This window comes from Urocitellus parryii, chromosome 5, assembly GCF_045843805.1.
Source record: "Urocitellus parryii isolate mUroPar1 chromosome 5, mUroPar1.hap1, whole genome shotgun sequence".
Lineage (NCBI taxonomy): Eukaryota > Metazoa > Chordata > Mammalia > Rodentia > Sciuridae > Urocitellus > Urocitellus parryii.
In genome coordinates, this window is record NC_135535.1 from 129,147,224 (window position 1) to 129,167,137 (window position 19,914).

A 19,914-nucleotide genomic window follows, 5' to 3' on the forward strand; every position below is an offset into this window, starting at 1 on the left:
GGAATTGAGCACCTGCCACCAAATTCATCAGTGGACTGAGAGTTTCAAAGCAAAAGATAAAAAAAAAAGGTCAAGTCCTACTGGAAATTGGCACAAGCCTGAATTCTCTGCAGCCAGACCAGAACCCAAGGCAGCTGGTCTTCTGGAAGCTCTGTATCTGTTTGTCAAAACCTCTAGGGCAGGGAAAAGAGAGTGAGGCCTCAGGAAGAAGATGAATCCAAAGGCACAAGTTAACAGCCTCCATCTACCTGCCAGACTGGAACGGTCTCTGGCATGGAGCATGTGTGGTAACGTGCTGACAGCCTCTGCTGCATGCACTGTAGCTGCCAAGCATGTAGGACTGATGAATTGACAGCAGAGTATGGGCTCTCAGTGTTTGTTTCAGTTACCAATTTAATGCCTCACCGCTCCAAATTCATTCTTCCATACACAAATTCTTCCCTTACACAAATCTCCTAATATTTAGAGCACCATGACAACCTTCTCAGTAGAGGAGACAGGAGAGTCATCACAGGACACTAGTGCCCTCCTTCTGTTGGCTATGGTCAGCAGGGGTATGGGCATGTGACCACCAGATGATGGCACAGTCCTGGACTCAGGCCCAGGACAACAAGGTCCCTTGGGCACTCTCAAGGCCTAACCTTGCCACATGATCCCCTTCTCTTTAAGTTATCTATACAAATGGTGCAGGCTCATTCTCTCCTGCCCACCAGGGATTCCTGCTCACCTGAGCCTGCCATCACCCCAACCTTCCACTCCCTCGGCCACAATTGGCAATTGCCTGTTCCCCACCTGAGCCATGACTACAGACCAATCCCAACTAAGCAAGCCAGTGAACTTCATCATCATGATCTGCAAGCACAGCTCCCCCAGCAGGCCCGAAACCCAACCTGGGGACAGAACTTGCCTTCAAAGTCTGTTCCTCACTGGGTACCCTTCTCAGTCTGAGGGCACCATGAATAATTTTCTTACATCTTTCAGTTACTCTTATATATCTTTCAGTAACTCTTAATAACCTCCCCTATTTAGACCGCAGTGCGTGTTCTGTCTTCTGGAAGGACACAGGACTATTACACCATCTGACAGAGTATGGGGGTATCCAGGGTGACTACCCTCCGTCTCCCATCTCTAGTTGTGCCCAAATAGCCCAAGAGATGGAAGAAGGCCAGCTTTTTCACCACTGTGACCAAAAGTCCTAACAAAAACAACATATAATAGGAAAAGTTTATTTGGGGCTCACAGTTTCAGAGGCATCAGTCCATAAATGGCCAACTCCATTGCTCTGGGCCCGAGATAAAGCAAAACATCATGTTGTAAAGGTGAGAAGGAGGAAAGCAGCTCAGGACTTGAGAATCAGGAAGCAGAGAGAACTCTGCTCAGCAAGAACAAAATACATGCCCCAAAGGCCCATCCCCAATGACCCACCTCCTCCACCCACTCCCTACCTGCCTCAGTTAATCCTTATTAGTGGATTAATGTACTGATTGGGTTAAAACTCTCACCACCCAATCACTTCACCTCTCAACTTTCTTGCGTTGTCTCACACATGAGATTTTGGGGGCACACCTCATGTCTAAAGCATAAGAGGCCTACATTGCTCTAGCTAGCACCTCCCTAAGCACTATGCAAGTACCAAGGCAGAAGCAAGGCCTTCTGACTCTGCCACATGGCATGGGTCCAAGAGACAGGCTAGTCTCCCAACGTAGCTGTGTGGAGGGTGCCATTTGCCTGCTCATTTTAATACTTCAGACTAATAACTAATTGAGAAGCAGCAGCCAAAAATATGCTTGTATGGGAAGCTTCACATTCAGTTCCCTGTGGCTTCACTGCCCCAAACTCTTACCATTGTGAAGGTCTTCCAGGAGCCGCTCAGCAGCCAGTGACAAGAGGGACCAGAGTTCTTCCTCAGACAGAGCTTCGCCCCTGACCTGCAGGACACTGGCCAGTGTCACAGAAGCCAGGCTCATGCCTGCAAAGACACACATGTGGTAGAGACCCAGCAATGTCCATGAGCACATCTGGGCCAGCTCTTGGGACTCCAGCCCCTCTGAAGTACATGGATGCCATATTTTCAGCACCTGCATCCCCAGGGCAGGGTACAAGGCCAAGCCTACTTGAGAAGTGAAAGGAATGTTCACTGAGGGGCTGGCCCAGATGCTGGTTGGTGAATGAGTGAATAGACAAATCAACTTCTAAGCAAAAGGTGAAGTAAATGAATGAATGAATGAACTAGTGAACCATGACAGGGACCCCTCCTCAGGGAGAGCTCCCTCTGCAGGAGAGGAGTGGGGGGGGGCTGTGGGGGCATTCATTGTCTACTCTCCTTCTCTGTCTGAGAAAGTAGGTTAGCCACCATTTTTGCCTCCAACACATGTTTCCTGTCTTTCATCTCTAGCTGCCACACGCAGAGTTGGATTTGGTCCCAGCACCAGCCCTTTTGCCAGCACCTGCCTGAAGAGCAGGCAAGAATCCCTAGAAGGAAGACGGAGCTCCGTGTTTCAGGAAGGGCAGACATGCAGAGACACTGCAGGAGCAGGCAGGAGGGCTGGGCTTCTATTCCCTCTCTTCTGAGAAGCATTCCTTTAAACCAAAGTTGACATTTCAGTGTCTATCCCTGCCCCCACCCCATGCACAAAGCCACCCCCCACTAATCTCCAGAGCCTAAGGAGCCAGTGACAGCAGGAAGAGGCCAGGCAGGCTTTTCCTAATCTGTTCACCTCACAGAGCTTTTTCTACAACCAGAGCTTAGGGAAGAAGGGGGGGTGTACTGGGCTGGGGCCGGGGGAGCCCAGCACAGCACCCCCCCATCTCTCCATGGGCACTAAGCCAAGCTGTCCACGCACCAGCTGCTCAGCTTATCTGAGAAGAGAGACAGATTTCTAGAGAACAAGCCCAGCTCTTATATCTCTACCTGGGAGCAGGAAAGGAGCTGCCTTGTCCTTAAGAAGACCTACTTGGAAACTGTTATTCATGAGAAAGTGTCTGAAGGGGCGGCTGCTCTTCCATTTACAGGCAGGAGAGCCGTCCAAGTAACCTGGTAAACATTCACTGTGGGGAACTTGCCAGTCACCCTGATTTGGTTTCTGCACACTGTGTCCGTACATGGAAATCCCACTGTGTCCCATAAATATGTACAATTACTATGTACAATTTAAATATTTTCTCAAGTGATGGATTCAAAGCTCAAGTCCAGGCCCTCTGTTTCCTTCTCTCTTCTTTTCCTTTCCTCCTCCTTTTTCACAAACTTGCTTGTGACTTATGGACTAAGCATTCACATTTGGCCGTATTTTTCTAACTTTCTACAATGACAATGAAAGATAAAAAAGAAACAGGAGAAGACTGAATCCCAATCTAAAATAGGGAAGCAGGCAGGCAGCAGAGGGGGGCCGGAGGGAGTTCCAACCACATTAAGAAGGAAAAGAATGCATTGAACAGCTTCTAGGCTGGTATGGCTAGCCAAGACCATCATTTCAAAGTTGTCATTCAGTGGAGGAAGGATGGCCTTTTCAAGAAATAGTGTTGGGGGGCTGGGGATGTGGCTCAAGCGGTAGCGCGCTCGCCTGGCATGCGTGCAGCCCGGGTTCGATCCTCAGCACCACATACAGACAAAGATGCTGTGTCCGCCAAATACTAAAAAATAAATATTAAAATTCTCTCTCTCAGTCTTTCTTTAAAAAAAAAAAAAAGAAAAGAAATTTGGGTCCACTGTGAAAAATATTAAACATTAGCCTAAACCTCACACCACAAAAAAAAAAATCTGTTAGATCAAAATGGGTTATAGATTTAATATTGAACATAAAACCATAAACTTTAATAAACAAATGGGAGAAAATATTCAGAACCTAAAACTAGGCAGAAGGTTTTTACTTGACACCCAAAGCACAATCTATATAAAGATATCCAATTCATAAATTGGACCTCATCAAAATTCAGTTTTTGCTCTGGGAAATACCCAGTACAGGAATTTAAAAAAAAAAAAAAAACTATGGGCTGGGAGAAAATATTTGAAAATCACCTATCTGAAAAAGTACACATACTTAAATTTTTTTAAACTTTTAAAACTCAATAAGAAAATAGCAATTCAATTAGAAAATGATATACGAATGACAAATTTGGGCCATGAATATATATTAAACATTATCAGGCATTAGGGAAATGCAAATTTAAACCACAATGACATGATACTAAAACCTATCAGAAGTACTAAAATCAAAATTTCTAACAACCTCACATGCAGATAAACATATGTAGAAACCAAAGTACTCACAAATTGCTGGTGAGAATGTGAAATGGTCCAGCTACTCTGAAAATCAGTTTGGCAGTATCCTATAAAATCATATATGCTAGTACTATATAATTCAGCGTAGTATCTGTGCATTTATACCAGAGAAATAGAAATTTATGTTCACACAAATATCTATCCATGAGTTGGCTTAGACAGTCGCCTTGGAAAACGAAGTATTAACTACTAAACTTGAACATGCATATTAAACATACACACACAAACACAAGTAAAGTACTACCCTAAGTGTGCATGCTCTTTTCCAGGACTCTCAGGCTAGGGAGTTGCAGTGGCCTACGTGGCCATGGACAAATGATGTTGTTGTGTGCACATGCACACACATGTATATGTGAAGTGTCTTAGTTTGCTGTGTCTGCTGCTTCAATAGATAAATCTGGTAGCAATATGCTAATATTACTTCTTGAATAACCACAGTAGAGCAGAGGAATAAGACATTGTCCATCATAAATTTATGTGCAATCTTTTAAAATAAAGCAAGTGAAATTGACGACTTACAGATATTGAACATAATATGATCAACAATTTCAATGTATATAAAAATGAAAAGGAGGGGCAATGTATATCTGTGTGTGTGTGTGTGTGTGTGTGTGTATGTACGTGTGTGTGTATATATATATATTCACAATTTACTACAGGCCAAGTAGAGGCAAATGAAAAACATATTATATAAAGAGGGCTGAAATAGTGCTTAACATAAAACAAGTAGTAGCTTTTATAATTATTATAATTATTATGTGTACTAACCAGTATTCATAGATAATTAATATACTATACTAGAATATTACTAAAGTTATTATAGATCATTTTTGGATCCTAAAAACTTAGTTTCAACAAACCAAAATGTTGGATTTTTCTTATATACTAGCCAGCCAACAAGGATTGGTTGAATGAGATTTCTGCCTTTATTTTTAATTTTAGAACATATACATAAAAATATGCTTCGCACCCTGCTCAAAAAAAAATTTTAGGGCTGAGGATATAGCTCAGTTGGTAGAATGCACCGAAAGAAAGAAAGAAGAAAAATTTAACTGCATTATAGATTTGGCCTCTGCTATGGTTTGAATATGATTTGTTTCTGCTGAAACTTACATTGAAATTTGGTTGTCAATGCAGCAGTTTTGGGATATGGAGGCTTTAAGAGGGATTAATGTCTTTATTACAAGACTGTGTTAGTTCTTGTGGGAATGGATCACTTTTCAAAAGAGTGGATTATTATAAAGTGGGTCAGCTCCTCTGTCCTCTTCCTCTTGTCCATATTTATCCATTTGCCTTTCTGTTTTCTTCCATGAGGCCAAGAGCCAAGCAATTGCCACAATCATGTTCTTGGACCTCCAAAACCATAAGCTAAAATAATCCTTTTTTTATTTCAAATTATCCAATTTCAGGTATTCTGGTATATCTGTGGACAGTAGACTAAGACTACCTTAAAATTCAAACATTGTGCCTGTCACAAAAAAGACATAGCACCACCAAAGGGACATATTGAATTGCATCAAAAACAGTGCAAAATCCAAACCAGAGAAAATTTTCAAGTCAAACAAGTGGGTTGCTCAAGAACAAAAAAAGGAAAATTTTAAGGAAAAGAGGACAAATTATATATATTGGCAAGACATAATAATTATAACTATATATGCCCTAAACAATGGAGCATCTATGTATATAAAAAAAAACCTTCTCAATTTCAAGAGTCAAATAAACCACAATACAATAATACTGGGTGACTTTAACACACGTCTCTCACTACTGGACAGATCTTCCAAACAAAAACTAAATAAGGAAACCATAGAACTAAATAATACAATCAATAATTTAGACTTAACCAACATATATAGAATATTTCACCCATCAGTGAGTGAATACACTTTCTTCTAGGCAGCACATGGCTTCTTCTCTAAAATAGACTGTATCTTATGCCACAAAGCAACTCTTTTAGTAAAAATTTTTTTAAAAAGACATAATATCCTGCATTCTATCAGATCATAATGGAATGAAATTAGAAATCAATGATAAAATAAAAAATGGAACTACTCTAACAAATGGAGACTAAATAATACACTACTGAATGATGAATGCATAGTAGAAGAAATAAAAATAAAAAAATTCTTAAAGGTAAGTGAGAACACCGATACCACATAGCAAAATCTCTGGAACACTATGAAGGGAGTATTAAGGGGAAAGTTTATTGCATTGAGCTCATTCATTAAAAGAATAAAAAGTCAGCAAATAAATGACCTAACATTATATCTCAAAGCCCTAGAAAATCAACACCAAAAGCAGTAGAAGACAGGTAATAATTAAAATCAGAACTGATATCAACAATATTGAAAGAAAAGAAACAATTTAAAAAAACTGACAAAACATAAAGTTGGTTCTTTGAAAAAATAAATAAAATAAATAAACCCCTAGCCATGCTAATGAAGAGAAAAAGAAAGAAAACTCAAATTACTAAAATTCATATGAAAAAAGGAAATATCACAATGAACATGGCTGAAATACAGAAGATAATTAGAAACTATTTTGAAAATTTATAATCCAATAAAATAGAAAATCTTGAACACATCAACAAATTTCTAGAGACATATGTGTTACCCAAACTGAATGAGGAGGTCATACATGATTTAAACAGATAAATTTCAAGTAATGAGTAAAAAACATCATCAAACTATTACTCAGCATTAAAAGAGAATAAAATTATAGCATTTGCAGGTAAATGGATAGAGTTGGAAAATATCATGTTAAGTGAGTTAAGGCAATTCTGAAAAACCAAAGGTCAAATGTTCTCTTTAATAAGTGAATGCTGATCCACAATGGGGGGGGGATGGTGAAAATGGAGGAACTTTAATGGGGCAAAGGGAGGGAGGAGATGGAAGGGTGCATGGGGGCAGGAAAGATGGTGGAATGAGATGGACATCATTACCCTAGGTACATGTATGACTGCACATATGGTGCAATGCTACATTGTGTACAACCAGAAAAATGAAAAGTTGCGCTGCAATTGTGTACAATGAATCAAAATGCATTGGATGGATTTGGAGAATATCATTCTAAGCAAAACAAGCCAATCCCAAAAAAACCAAAGCCTGAATCTTTTCTCTGATATGGGGATGCTAATTCACAATAACAGGGGGCAGGCACTAGGGAAGAATAAGTAGAGGCGAGTGAAGGAAGGGAGGGGAGTGAATATGGGGATAGGAAGGATAGTAGAATGAAACAGACATTATGACCTTATGTACATCTATGACTGCGTGACCCATGTGATTCTACAACACGTATAATCAGAAAATTGTGAAATTATACCCCATTTGATATATGATATATCAAAGTGCATAAATGTATTCTATGATTATGTATAACTAATTAAAGCAAATTTAAATTAAAAAATGAAAAAGTACTTGCATGCACAAGGCCCTGTGTTTGATACCCAGCACCAAAAGAAAAAGTAAAAGAGGACAGAGGTCAAGGGAATACCAGAGTAAGAACCTTCCAAAGTCCTCCCCTCCATAAATGCGATGATGAAACAAGTAGCACAGCAGACATTAGAACATGTCTATGGTAATTTGCAATCCCATTCTGGAGAATTGTCTGTATCTGACCTTTCTGGAAGTTCCCTGAAAGTCTCCTCTTAGGACAGTGTTTTATTAGCCAGATTCAGAGCTCTTCCAGCAAGAGCAGACTTTATCCTGGGCCCATTTCTCAAAAACAATCATCAGCAATTGCATAATATTGTAGCTGCCCAAGGTAGCAAAAACAACCAGACAAAAAAACACTAATCAAAAAACTTAAAAGAGTCAGGGGAGAGATGGCCAAGGGCACCTTTAAAAGGCTCTGAAATATCCATAAGTTCTGGAAAGTCACATTAATGTGTAAAGCTGGTTACATGCATAAGGTTGTACACATGCCCAGGAATAGGTGAAAAGGCCCTAAAATCTTTCCTAGCTGACCACTGGTCTCTGAGTGAATAGTAAGTGGAGTTAAGTGACGGAATGACAAAGCAATGCCCTCACATCCCACAAAGCACCTCAGCAAAGACTGGGAGACATGATTCCAGGCATTTAAAGATATTCCTGACCAACCACCAGGTGACCATTAAACTAACTGGGCAGAGACTTCAATACCCATGCATAACAAGGAAGTACACTACAAAGACATTACAGAATTAGTTCAGGACAGTTAACTACACAAGCAGAAACAACTATACAACAAATAGCAACCACAAGAAATCCTAGAGGAAAGGCAAGAGGGAAGTACCACATTATATTATTTAAAATTCTGGTTTTCACAAAGGAGGAAAAGAAGGAGGAGGGAGGAGGAGGAGAAGAAGAAATAAGAAAGGGAAAATCAGTCAGTAGTCATTGTTCCTAAAGAGGCCCAGATGCTGAACTTACCAGAAAAAGCCTTTGTATTAACTATTTAAAATATGCTCGAGTTAATAAAGAAAATCATGTCTAAAGTACTAAAAGAAATATCAAAATGATGTCTCACTAACTAAAGAAGATCAATAAAGAGAAATTAAAAGGTGCAAGAACCAAAAAGAAAAGTACAATATCTAAAATGAAAAATTTACTAATGGGACTCATTCACTCCAAGGAAAAGAAAGAAAAAAATATGAAGAAAAAGGAGCAGACCCTCAGAGACCTGTGGGACACCATCAACTTTACTAGGAAATTCCTATGGTAGGAATAGAAATGTTAGAAAGAGAGGAAATTGAGAAAGAATATTGGAAGAACTAACTGCCCAAATCATCCCAAATCTGATGAAAATCATTAATCTACACATCTAAGAAATTACACAAAGTCCAAGTAGGAAAAACTCAAAGAGATCCACAGATTTAACAATCTTAATTAAACCAGGAACAACAAACCAAGGCTACTGAAAGCAGAAGGAAAAAAAAAGATGAAAAAGAAGAATCAGAGGAGGAGGAGGAGGAGGAGGAGGAGGAGGAGGAGGAGGAGGAGGAGGAGGAGGAGGAACAGCAGCAACTCATCACAAATAGGGAGACCTCAATAAGATATAAACCATTGATTGTCCATCAAAAACCATGGGGACCAAAAGGCAGCCAGGTGATATAATTAAAGAGGCGGGGGAGGGACTGTCAAGAATTCTCCACATCTGCTGCCCTTTGGAGAGGTCTGATTAGAAAGTAACCTATTTGGGTTAACTCTAGGGATTCCACTTCAGCTCACCAGTCCGCAAGAAACAAACTAGACTCACGATTGGCACTTATCTCTTTGTACGATTGCAAATAACATTTTTATTATTTTTTGTTTTTATTTTGGTACCAGGGATTGAACCCAGGGCTACTTGACCACTAAGTCACATCGCCGGCCCTTTTTAAATTAATTTTTATCTTATTTTATTTTTGAGACAGGATCTTGCCAAGTTGCTTAGGGCCTTGCTGAGTTGCTGAGACTGAACTTGAACTTGTGGTCCTCCTGCCTCAGCCTTCCAAGCTGCTGGGATTACAGGTATGCACTACCACACCCACCATATTACAAATACCATTTTAGGGCTACTTGACATTCAAATAATGATACAAGCAAACAATTTCAACAAAGCAATCCTTCAAAAATGAAAGAAATGAAATGGGAAAATGTATTGCTAGCAGGGCTGATCTCCAAAAAGTACTAAAGGGATCCTTCAGACCAAAATGAATAGACACTGGACAGTCAGATATACATGAAGAAATACAGCACTTGTAAAGGTAATTAAAATTATTTGTAAAAGTAATTTTATATGTGGAGCCCACATGTAAAAGACAATAAGAATTTTGATTACAACCCTCTTTTATTAGATTTTTTTTTAAAAAAAAGACCATCTGACATCTAGAAACTGCTCAATTGGCTAAATAAATACCTTCCTTTTTGGGTTGTTTAAACTAAGAGGCCCTTTAGGTTTAAAGTTGCAGTTCTCATTACGGAAGTGTCAAGAACACAGCTTCCCCATCAAATATAAAATTGAAATAGGAATCAGTGACACAATGGACTCATTATCCTTTACATTAAAAAAAAAAAATAGTCATGCTTGTTTCAGCATGGACCCATGTTTCCTCTGCAGAAAGAAATGTGTGCATGTTATGGTTTAGAAATGAAGTGTTCCCCAAAAACTCATGTGTGACATAGTGCAAGAAGTTTCAGAGGTGAAATGATTACATTATGAGAGGTGTAAATTAATTGAATTACTAAATTGAACTACTAAAAAGATTAACTGTGAGATAACTGTAGGCAGCTAGGGTGTGGCTGGAGAAAGTAGGTTACTGGAGGTGTGCCTTTGGGGTTTATAGTTTGTCCTTGGTGAGCAGAGTGCTCTCTGCTTTCTGGTTGCTGTGTTCTGAGCTGCGCCACAATGCCTAGCCCCTCCACCAAAATTGCCTCATCTTAGGCCCGGATCCATGGAGTCAGCTGACCATGGTCTGAACTCTGAAACTGTGAGCCCTGAATAAATTTTGCCCCTCTATGTTGTTCTTGTCAGATTTTTCGGTCACAGTGAAAAAGAAAATGACTAAAATATTAATTCCACTTTTCTGCACAAACTCCAGTCCGATTGGCCCCAGAGCTGCAATGGAATGTTGTGATCTTCCCCAAGGGTGAGTTGGTGCTAGCAGAGAGCACAGATGCCTGAGAGCTACCTGAAGCAGCCCTAGCCATAACCCTCCACATCAGCTTCCTTCTGGAGAGGTTCTAGTGGAGAGTACCCCATTTGGGTTCACTCTGGAGACACCACTCCAGCCCACCAGCTCTTGAGAAAAAAATTGGACTCACTATTAACACTATCATCTCTTTTTAATATTACAAATATTATTTCAGAGCCAATTGACACTTCCTCAAATAACAATATAAGCAAACAATTCCATAGCACCTAACCAGGCAGGGTCCAGAGTGCTTTATGTGTATGAAATCATTTAAACCTCACAATAACCTTTTAAAACAGGACTCTAATCATGCTCATTTTATAGACATGAAAACTGAAGAACAAAAGGATTGAGTGACTGGGTCAGAGTCACACAGCTTGAACTTGGGTTTATGTTCCTGATTCCCAAGGCAGCACACTTCACCATTGTATGCTGTAGGCTCAGGAAATGACATTAAGCATTTTATGGAGCCCACAGTCATGAGCTGGGATATAGTTATCAACCTTTTATCATACCATGACACCTCTGGGCTTCTCTCCAAGTTTTTCTAAATGGTCTGGTAGGCGAGATGCTGCTGCTCTGTGGACTAAAAAAGGGCTTGTTAACTATTAATAAGACACAGGGATTCCATCACACACATAAACCTGGTCCACCCACCAGCCAGGATGCTCTGGGAAAGCATCCAACCAATGAGCATTCCTTCTGAGGAGCTCTGCACTGCATCTTCATCTCTCATGCATCTTCCTGCATCTCATCTTGTGAACTTAATTCTCTATATTGACTCCATTATCTAATGGCTTCTATCTAGCCACTCAAAATCTTTTCTGTCCCAGGCCCCTTTTACCCATCCAGGAACTTCCTGGTGCCCCCTCCAGAGTTCTAACTAAGGCTGTGGTGCATTCTGTCTGCCAGGACTTCTTTTGGTTCATGTCCAGCCTTCAGCAACCCCCACCTGGTCTGAGCTAAAGCTCACCCCTTGCCCTTGATCTTTAGTGATTCTACTTGGGCCTTCCTTTTAAGTGGGCCATGGCAACAGTGGCCTGAACTTCCTCTGTGAAGCTGTCCCAGCACTCCTGCCTCAGGCATTTCTTTCTTCATTAAGGACTAGTATATTTCAAGCTGAATAGAGCAGTGATCAATATAACATCCTATCTTTGTGAGACTTGGGGATAGGCAGAGAGAAACAGGTAAGCAAATAAAATAACTGCATGGAATGATAGATTATGAAGGAAAATTAAAATGAGGTGATGCACGATAGCAGGCTTTGGAGCTTCAGGGAAGGTGCGTAGGATGGTGGCATTTGAGTTGAGACTTGGATGTTGAGAAGGCACCAACCATGTGAAAAACATTCTACACAGAGGGAATAACAGGAACAAAAATCTCAAGATGTGGCAGATTTCAAGAACAGAGAGAAGTCCTGCATGGCAGAGCTTGGGGCAGAGGTGGGTGGTAAAGTTGGAGAGCTGAACAGGGGCTGCCTGCCAGGCTACTTGGACTAAGGAAAGAAGTGGCCTAGCTGCTAGCTTGCAGAGCAAATGCATCCCACACTGTGCGAGGCTGGGCAGAAACCTTTTTGACTCCTGTGGCTGAGTATCCACTAAGGGTAGAATAGTCCCTGGGGGTCCGCTGATCAGACCCTTTGTCTCATCTAATGCTTCACCAGTCCTGTGAGTAGGGGTGCTTTTTTTCAAGGGCAAACCTCACATCTCCCCTTTGCCCACCCCAGCAGGAAACCTGTTGTATTAACCTTGCCCCTGAATACCCCCTTTTTGTTCCCAAAAACCTAGCCAAATTAAAGGAACAACAATATCAAGTCTGGCCAGAATGTCCAGATATGCATTATCTTGAAGGACACTGGCTTTCTTTTATGTACTCTGGAAATCAGAGCAAGTTGATATTATCTGTAGAAAGATACCTTCTTGCATGTATTCCAGAACAGTTGTTTACTGGGATGCTACAAGCAAACTAAGCAAGCTAATGCTGATGATGTCACAATTCTACAGCCTAACATATAAAACCCCTCTCTCAGTGGCAACTGGGACAAAAATGAGGGCACCATGGGAAAGATATGTGACTCTCATCCAGTCGAAAGCCATTACATAAAACACCATAAGAAAGAGGAGGCCCTGCTTGATAAAAGACCTTGAGTGATGAAGGTACTATTTCCACTCACCACAAGGTACTATCTCCTGTCACCACTAAACCACCCCCATTCATACACTGTCAGCAGGTATTTTCTTTGGTCTCTTAGCAACCTATCCCACTGTCCTGGTACAACCTAGCTATGGATGTGACACCTGGGTAAAAGTCCCCTGAATAGGTGCCGAGTGACAAGCACCCACTGGTAGATCAGGTCATCTACCTGGAGGAACACCATATGCATTTGTTGACATGATAGTTTGCAAATATCTAAGGAAATAAAGATCTTTGCTAATCCGAATCACCTACTAACTGATTGTACATGGTTTTAGAACTGTGAGATTTGGGTCACTGTCTTGCATTCTGTCCTCATTTACCTCCCCTCTATCACACTCCACAAGCCACCAGCAGAGACCTCTGACCTTAACTCAGGGCTGTTGGCAAGATTTACAGTGCTCTGGAATGCCCTAGGAGAGATCTTGAACCTAGGTCTCTGGGTTTCTAAACCCATCTTAGTTCTAAAGTTCTAGGTGCTATTTTTCCCAGGAAGTGAAGGCATCAATGAGGAGCCAAGGGAAGCAGAGGTGACCTTGCAGGGTAGGGATAATGTGCACAATTCTTGGTCTCCTGAGGATCAGTGACCCAGTGGCTATTCTCTTTGGAAACACACCTTGTTACTTTCAACTCTTGGTTCCCCTAACTTTTTTCAGCATCCTTTCTCCCTCTTCCTGTGTTTGAAATGTTATCCTTCGGAATTTAATCACAGACCCTGTATTAGTTTCTTTCTGCTGCCATAACAAATCACAACATACTACACACTTGATGCCTTAAAACAACAAAAATTTATGATTGCATAGTTTCAGAGACCAGAAGTCTGAAGTTAGTCTCAAAGGACTGAAATCAAGGCATCAGCAGGGTCACCCTCCCTCCAAAGGCTCAAAGGGAGAACTCGGTCCTTGCCTCCTCAAGTTTCTGACTGCTGCCGGCAGTCCTTGGCTTGTGGCCACACTGCTCCAGTCAGCCTCAGTAGTCACATTGCCTTCTCTTCTGTTTTAAATCTCCCTCTGCCTTCCTCTAAGAAGAGTAACTTGTGATTAATTTAAGACACACACTTGGATAATCTGGAATTGTCTCCCCAACTCAAAATCTTTTAACTTAATTTCATCTACAGAGTCGTTTTTGTCACATAAACATTCACAGGTTCTACGTCATTCACAGGATGTAGATATCTTTTCATTTTAATTTTTTGGAGAGGAGCATTAGTCCGCCTACCCTAGGCCCCTTTTCATTCTACACTCTCCACCTGTTGGCTGAAAAAGGCTTGAGCATTGGAGGTTGAATCGTTAACTCCCTGACATCCTGGCTGTGGGACCCTGTGCCTACGAAACCTTTCTGAGCCTCAGTGTTGTTATCTGAGAAATAGGATTAAACAGTAGCAGCTACTTTATTGAGCCATGGAGAAGATCGTATTAGAGTGTTCAGCATGGAAGAAGTGCTGAACATGCCTTATTTCCCATCTCTTTCCATCTCTATTCCAACCACACAAACAGGGATTTTAAAGCATCAGAGCTACTGAGCAGCTTCCAACTATGTGATTTTTAAGATCTAGTGTTAATTGTTTCCATCTGTCTGCCAGGATTGAGGTGCTATAAACTTCCCATTTTCAACCTTAGTAAAATGCCTAAATATCTCAATGTCCCCAAAATAGACATCCCATACCAAGAAAGGGTATGGGGCTCTTAGGGAACCAAAACTCTCCTAACGATCCTTTCCTCCCTCCTCCCTTTGTTCCTTCTGTCTCTCTCCATTCCTTCTCCCTTTGGATGCTCATTGAAAACCATCTGCTTGTAGTCAGATCAAGATCTGAGCAAAACCTGCCCAGAAGGAAAACTGCATCTTTCTTCTAAGGACAAAAGACTCTTTTGCCTCAACTTCGCCCTATTTAAAGAACTAAATATGTCAGGGCTCTTGCCTTCCAGAACTTCCCACAGTAAGCACCTCAGAACCTGACCTCCAGGGGGTAATGTATGAAACTGTGTCAATACTGTCTTCTCCTCACAGGCCCTTCCCTGCCCCTTAACCCAAATCCCCATCCCCAATTTAAATACTGAACACACCACTGAGGAGGTATGACCTTGATCAAAGACACACCTGAAATCCCTTTTCTATTAAGTGGAGATGATAATTCTTACTTTACAGGGTAGATGTGAGAAATGGCAATCCTATGCAAGAAAGGCAGCTAGTGACAAACTACCTTTCTGCAGTACGCTAAGGTGGATGGAGTTTGCATTGTTTTAGATGTGAGTATGGGCCACAGTCCAAAGAAAAATTTTAGAGTAGTTTAAGGAGTTGTTTTTCTTCAGTCTTATATATACCTTTTCTGAATGTTTACTACCTTTCCCTTTCACTTCTACTACTAAGATAGTTTTTTTTTTCATTTGAAAGCATTTTAAAGGAAATTATATATCACTTAGTAAATGAAAAAAATAGCATCATAAGACATAAATAGAAGTTAATTACAATGATTTTTTTTAATTATTGAATTCTTGCCAGATAATATTGTCTCCCAGAAGCTTTGAGCCTGGGATCTGATCTTTTCTAATGAAAGGAACAATTTGTTTTGGGAAATGGGAAAAGTCTAAAATTCTGAACAGACTCTGTTCTTAATATTTTCTGGGGAAAAATATGAAGTAAAATGTCAAAAACATAACTCAATGTCACTAATGTTGTTTCTGTTCCACCTGCTTTCCATAGTTCTGCCTGGCCTTGGGAATCACAATTTCAGCATTTGTTTTTTGTGGGGGTTTTTTTTTGTTTTTTTTTTTTTTAAGGTTTCAGAGCTAGTTATAAGGTAGCCTGTCCTCCATGCAGATTGGTCAAATTCTCACCAATTATACTTTACGGTAATGGTTTGTAGATAAAGTAGTCCTTTACAGCTTACAGAGCTAAACACAATTCCCACAAAAACCCTTCAAGATAGGCAAAGCAAAAATGGTTCCCTCAACCAAATAAGGAGAATTTAGCTGGCTTAAGATACAGAGTCACATGGCTAGTAGGTACCATTTAGGTTTCTAAAAGAGGGCAGGATGCAGCTGGGAACTAGCAAGACTAAGTAAAGTTCACATGTTGAAATTAGTATTTGATTTGTTAAAATCATGGATTTTAAAAGCAGCTTTGTCTTGAGCCTTTAAATTCAATTTTAAAATATTATGTTCAATTAATTTAGTGATTTATATATAAAAAAGAACCATTTCATGTGATATTTAATTAACTTTCAACTAATTCCTGATACATCTGTCAGGGGATTCTTGAGAGAACAGCAAGGCTCAGATTCTATTTAAGAGAGAGTTCCTAGGGAAACCAAAAGACAATGGAGGAGAGGAAAAACATGAGTGTTTTAGTCAGTTTTTCATAGCTGTGATGAAAAGGCCTAAGAAGAATGATCTTAGTGAGGACAAGTTTATTTGGGGGCTCACAGTTTCAGAGGTCTTAGTCCACAGAGAGCCTATTCCATTCCTCCAGGTCTGAGGTGAGGCAGAAGAACATCAGGGAAGAAGTGTGTGGTAGAGGAAAGTGGCTCAAGAGATTACACCAAGAACAGAAAGAGAAACTAAGCTCAGCTCACCAAATGCATAACCCAAAGGCATGCCCCCAAAGACCCATCTCCTCCAGCCACACCCTACCTGCTTATAGTCACCACCCAGTCAATCTCTATTCAAGGATTAATGCACTGATTAGGTTAAGACTCTCATGACCCATTCATTTCACTTCTAAGCTTTCTCGAATTGTCTCACACATGAGCTTTTGGAGAATAGCAATATCTAAATCATAATAATATCTAAATCATAACATAAGACAAGAGAAAAAAATTAAAGTCTCAGACCCTACTATATTCATCAGAGAAACAGAATAGGAGGTGTGTGTGTATGAGAAATAGAAATACAGAGACAAAGATTATTTTATGAGGAATTGGTTCATGCAATTAAGGAGGCTGATAAGGGACCATAATCTGACATCTATAAGTTGGAAGTCCAAGAAGCCTAATGGCATAATTCAGTTCAAGTCCAGAGGTCTGTGGATCAAGAGAGCCAATAATGTAAATACTAGTTTAAGGGCGGTATAAGATGAGATGTTCCAGCTCAAGTAGTTTGGCAGGAAAAAAAGGGGGAAGAATTTCTTCTTTCTCTGCTTGTTGTTCTATTTAAGATCTCAAATGATTGAATGCTGCCTACCCACATTGGGAAAAGCCATCTATTTTTTTGAGTTCCATGATTCAAGTGTTTAACTTCATTTGGAAACACCTTCACAGACATACCCACAAATAATATTTAACCTGGATACTCCACAATCCAATCCAGTTAACACATAAAATTAACTATCAAACCTACAACTATAGCAAACAGTAAACTAACAGCATAACTGCTTTCCAGACAAACATAAATGCTCACACTATTTATCTCAGTTCCTATTACCAAATACACCATGTTCAATTTTTAATGAAAATAAACAAGTCATGAGTAAAAAACAAGAAAAAACACAGTCTGAAGTGACAGAGCCAGACTCAGAAATGACAGAAATCTTCCAATTATCATGCTGGGAGTTTAAAATAACTATGATTAATATGCTAAAGGCTTTAATTGAAAATATGGAAGAATAGATGAGTAATAGAAGCAGCAATATGGAAATTCTAAAAAATAAAATCAAAAGGAAATGTTAAAAATCAATATTATAAGGAAATGAAGAATGCCTTCAATGGGTTCAATGACACATCTGAGGAAAGAATCAATGATCTTGAAGCTGTATCAATAGAAACTTCTTAAATTAAATTTCAAAGAGAAAAAAAGAATAAAAATGTGGAGCACAATATCCAAGAACTGCAGTACAATTATAAAAGTATAACATATGTGTAATGGGAATTCCAGAAAGAGAAGGAAAAGAGGAGAAGAGAAATATTGACGCAATAATAGCTGGAGATTTTCTGAAATTGATAACAGACACCAAGCACAAATCATAGAAGCTCAGAAAACACCAACTAGAATAAATTTCAAAAACCCAACACCTAGGCATATCCTATGCAAAGTATTGGAAGCCAAAAACAAAGAGAAAATCATGGAAAAAGTCAGAGAAAAAAGACAACTTACCTATAAGGGGAAAAGGATAAGAATAACAGTAGGATTTGTTTCAAATACTGTTTAATCAGGAGAACAATGGAGTGAAATGTCTAAGTTTTGGAACAAAAACTTACCAATCAAGAATTCTGTTTTCCAGCAAAAATACCTTTCACAGCATGTCCTCCAAACACAGGAACAAGACAAGGATATCCATTCTTACCACTCCTATTCAAAATAATCCTAGAAACTCTAGCCAGAACAATCTAGCAAGAGAAGGAAATTAGAGAAACACAAATAGAAAAAGAAGAGCTCAAATTATCTCTATATGCTGATGACATGATCCTATACAAGATCAAAAAAAAAAAAAAAACAAAAACCTCTTCCTGAAGACTTCTAGACCTGTGACACAAATTTAGTAAAGTAGCAGGATGCAAGATCAATACACAAATCAAAATAACTATGATTATCCCATAATGAATCTTCTGAAACAAAAAATAATTGGAAATTAATGTAATGAATGATATGAAGGAACTCCTCAATGAAAACTCTAGAACACTGAAGAAAAAAAATTGAAGAACATTTTAGAAGATGGAAAGGTCTCCCATGTTCTTGGATAGGCAGAATTAATGTTATCAAATTGGCTACCAAAAGCAATATACAGATTCAGTTCAGTTCCCATCAAAATTCCAATGTTGTTCATCAAAGAAATAGAAAAAGCAGTTGTTAAATTCATTTGGAAAAAAAAATAAGACACCTTGAATAACCAAAGCAATCCTGGGCAAAAAGTGCACTGTTAGAAGCATACCACACCTCAAATTATACTACAGAGTTATAGTAACAAAAACAACATGGTACTAGCACCAAAACAGACATGAAAACCAATGGAATAGAATAGAAGACACAGAGACAAGCCCACATAAATACAATTTATCTTATACTAGACAAGTCACCAAAAACATACATTTAAGAAAAGATAGATTTTTCAACAAATGGTGCTGAGAAAACTGGAAATCTGTATGTAGAAGAATGAAACTTGACTCCTCTCTCTCACCCTTCACAAAAGTCAACTTAAAGTGGACCAAAGACATAGGAATTAGAACTGAAACTGCAACTGATAGAATAAAATGTAGGCCCAACACTCCATCTTGTTGGCATAAGAACAAAGTTCCTTAACAAGACGCCTAAAGCATAAGAAATAAAACCAAAAAATAGATAAGTAAAATGACATCAAATTAAAAAAAAAACCTGCACAAGCAAAGGAAACCATTGAGAATGTGAAGAGAGAGCCTACAGGATTAGAGATCTTTGTCACCTGCTCCTCAGATAAGGCATTAATATCCAGAATATGTAAAGAATTCAAAACCTTAACACCAAAATAACCCAATTAATAAATGGAAAAAGGAACTAAATAGACACTTCTCAAAAGAAGAAATACATGACCCATGCAGGAGCCCAGGCCCAGATCAGGCCCAGGACCAGGCCTGATGACACCTGTGGAAACCCAGGCCCAGGCCCAGATCAGGCCCAGGACTGCCCCCACCAACCAACAGACCCACGCTGGAGCCCAGGCCCTGGCCCAGGACTGCCTAGTAGACCCATGCAGGAGCCCAGGCCTAGGCCCCCTCCATCTTGGGTCACTGCAGCCATCATCATAGCTCTCTCCAAGTAGTTATCTACACCTTGGGACAACAGAAAAGAACTGAAGACAGCTGCGTCTCCAAATAGCAGCCCAA

At 39.8% G+C, this 19,914-nt stretch overlaps 1 protein-coding gene across 1 annotated transcript in view; it reads right to left on the bottom strand.

Annotated features, from left to right (window-relative positions):
• Frmpd2 (FERM and PDZ domain containing 2) overlaps positions 1 to 1,967 on the bottom strand; it is a 95,248-nt gene extending 93,281 nt beyond the window's left edge. Inside the window, exon 1 of the mRNA XM_077799091.1 lies at positions 1,844 to 1,967. Coding sequence (XP_077655217.1) covers positions 1,844 to 1,967 — 124 coding nt within the window. The remainder of the gene's footprint in view (positions 1 to 1,843) is intronic.
• Between the last annotated feature and the right edge of the window lie 17,947 nt (positions 1,968 to 19,914).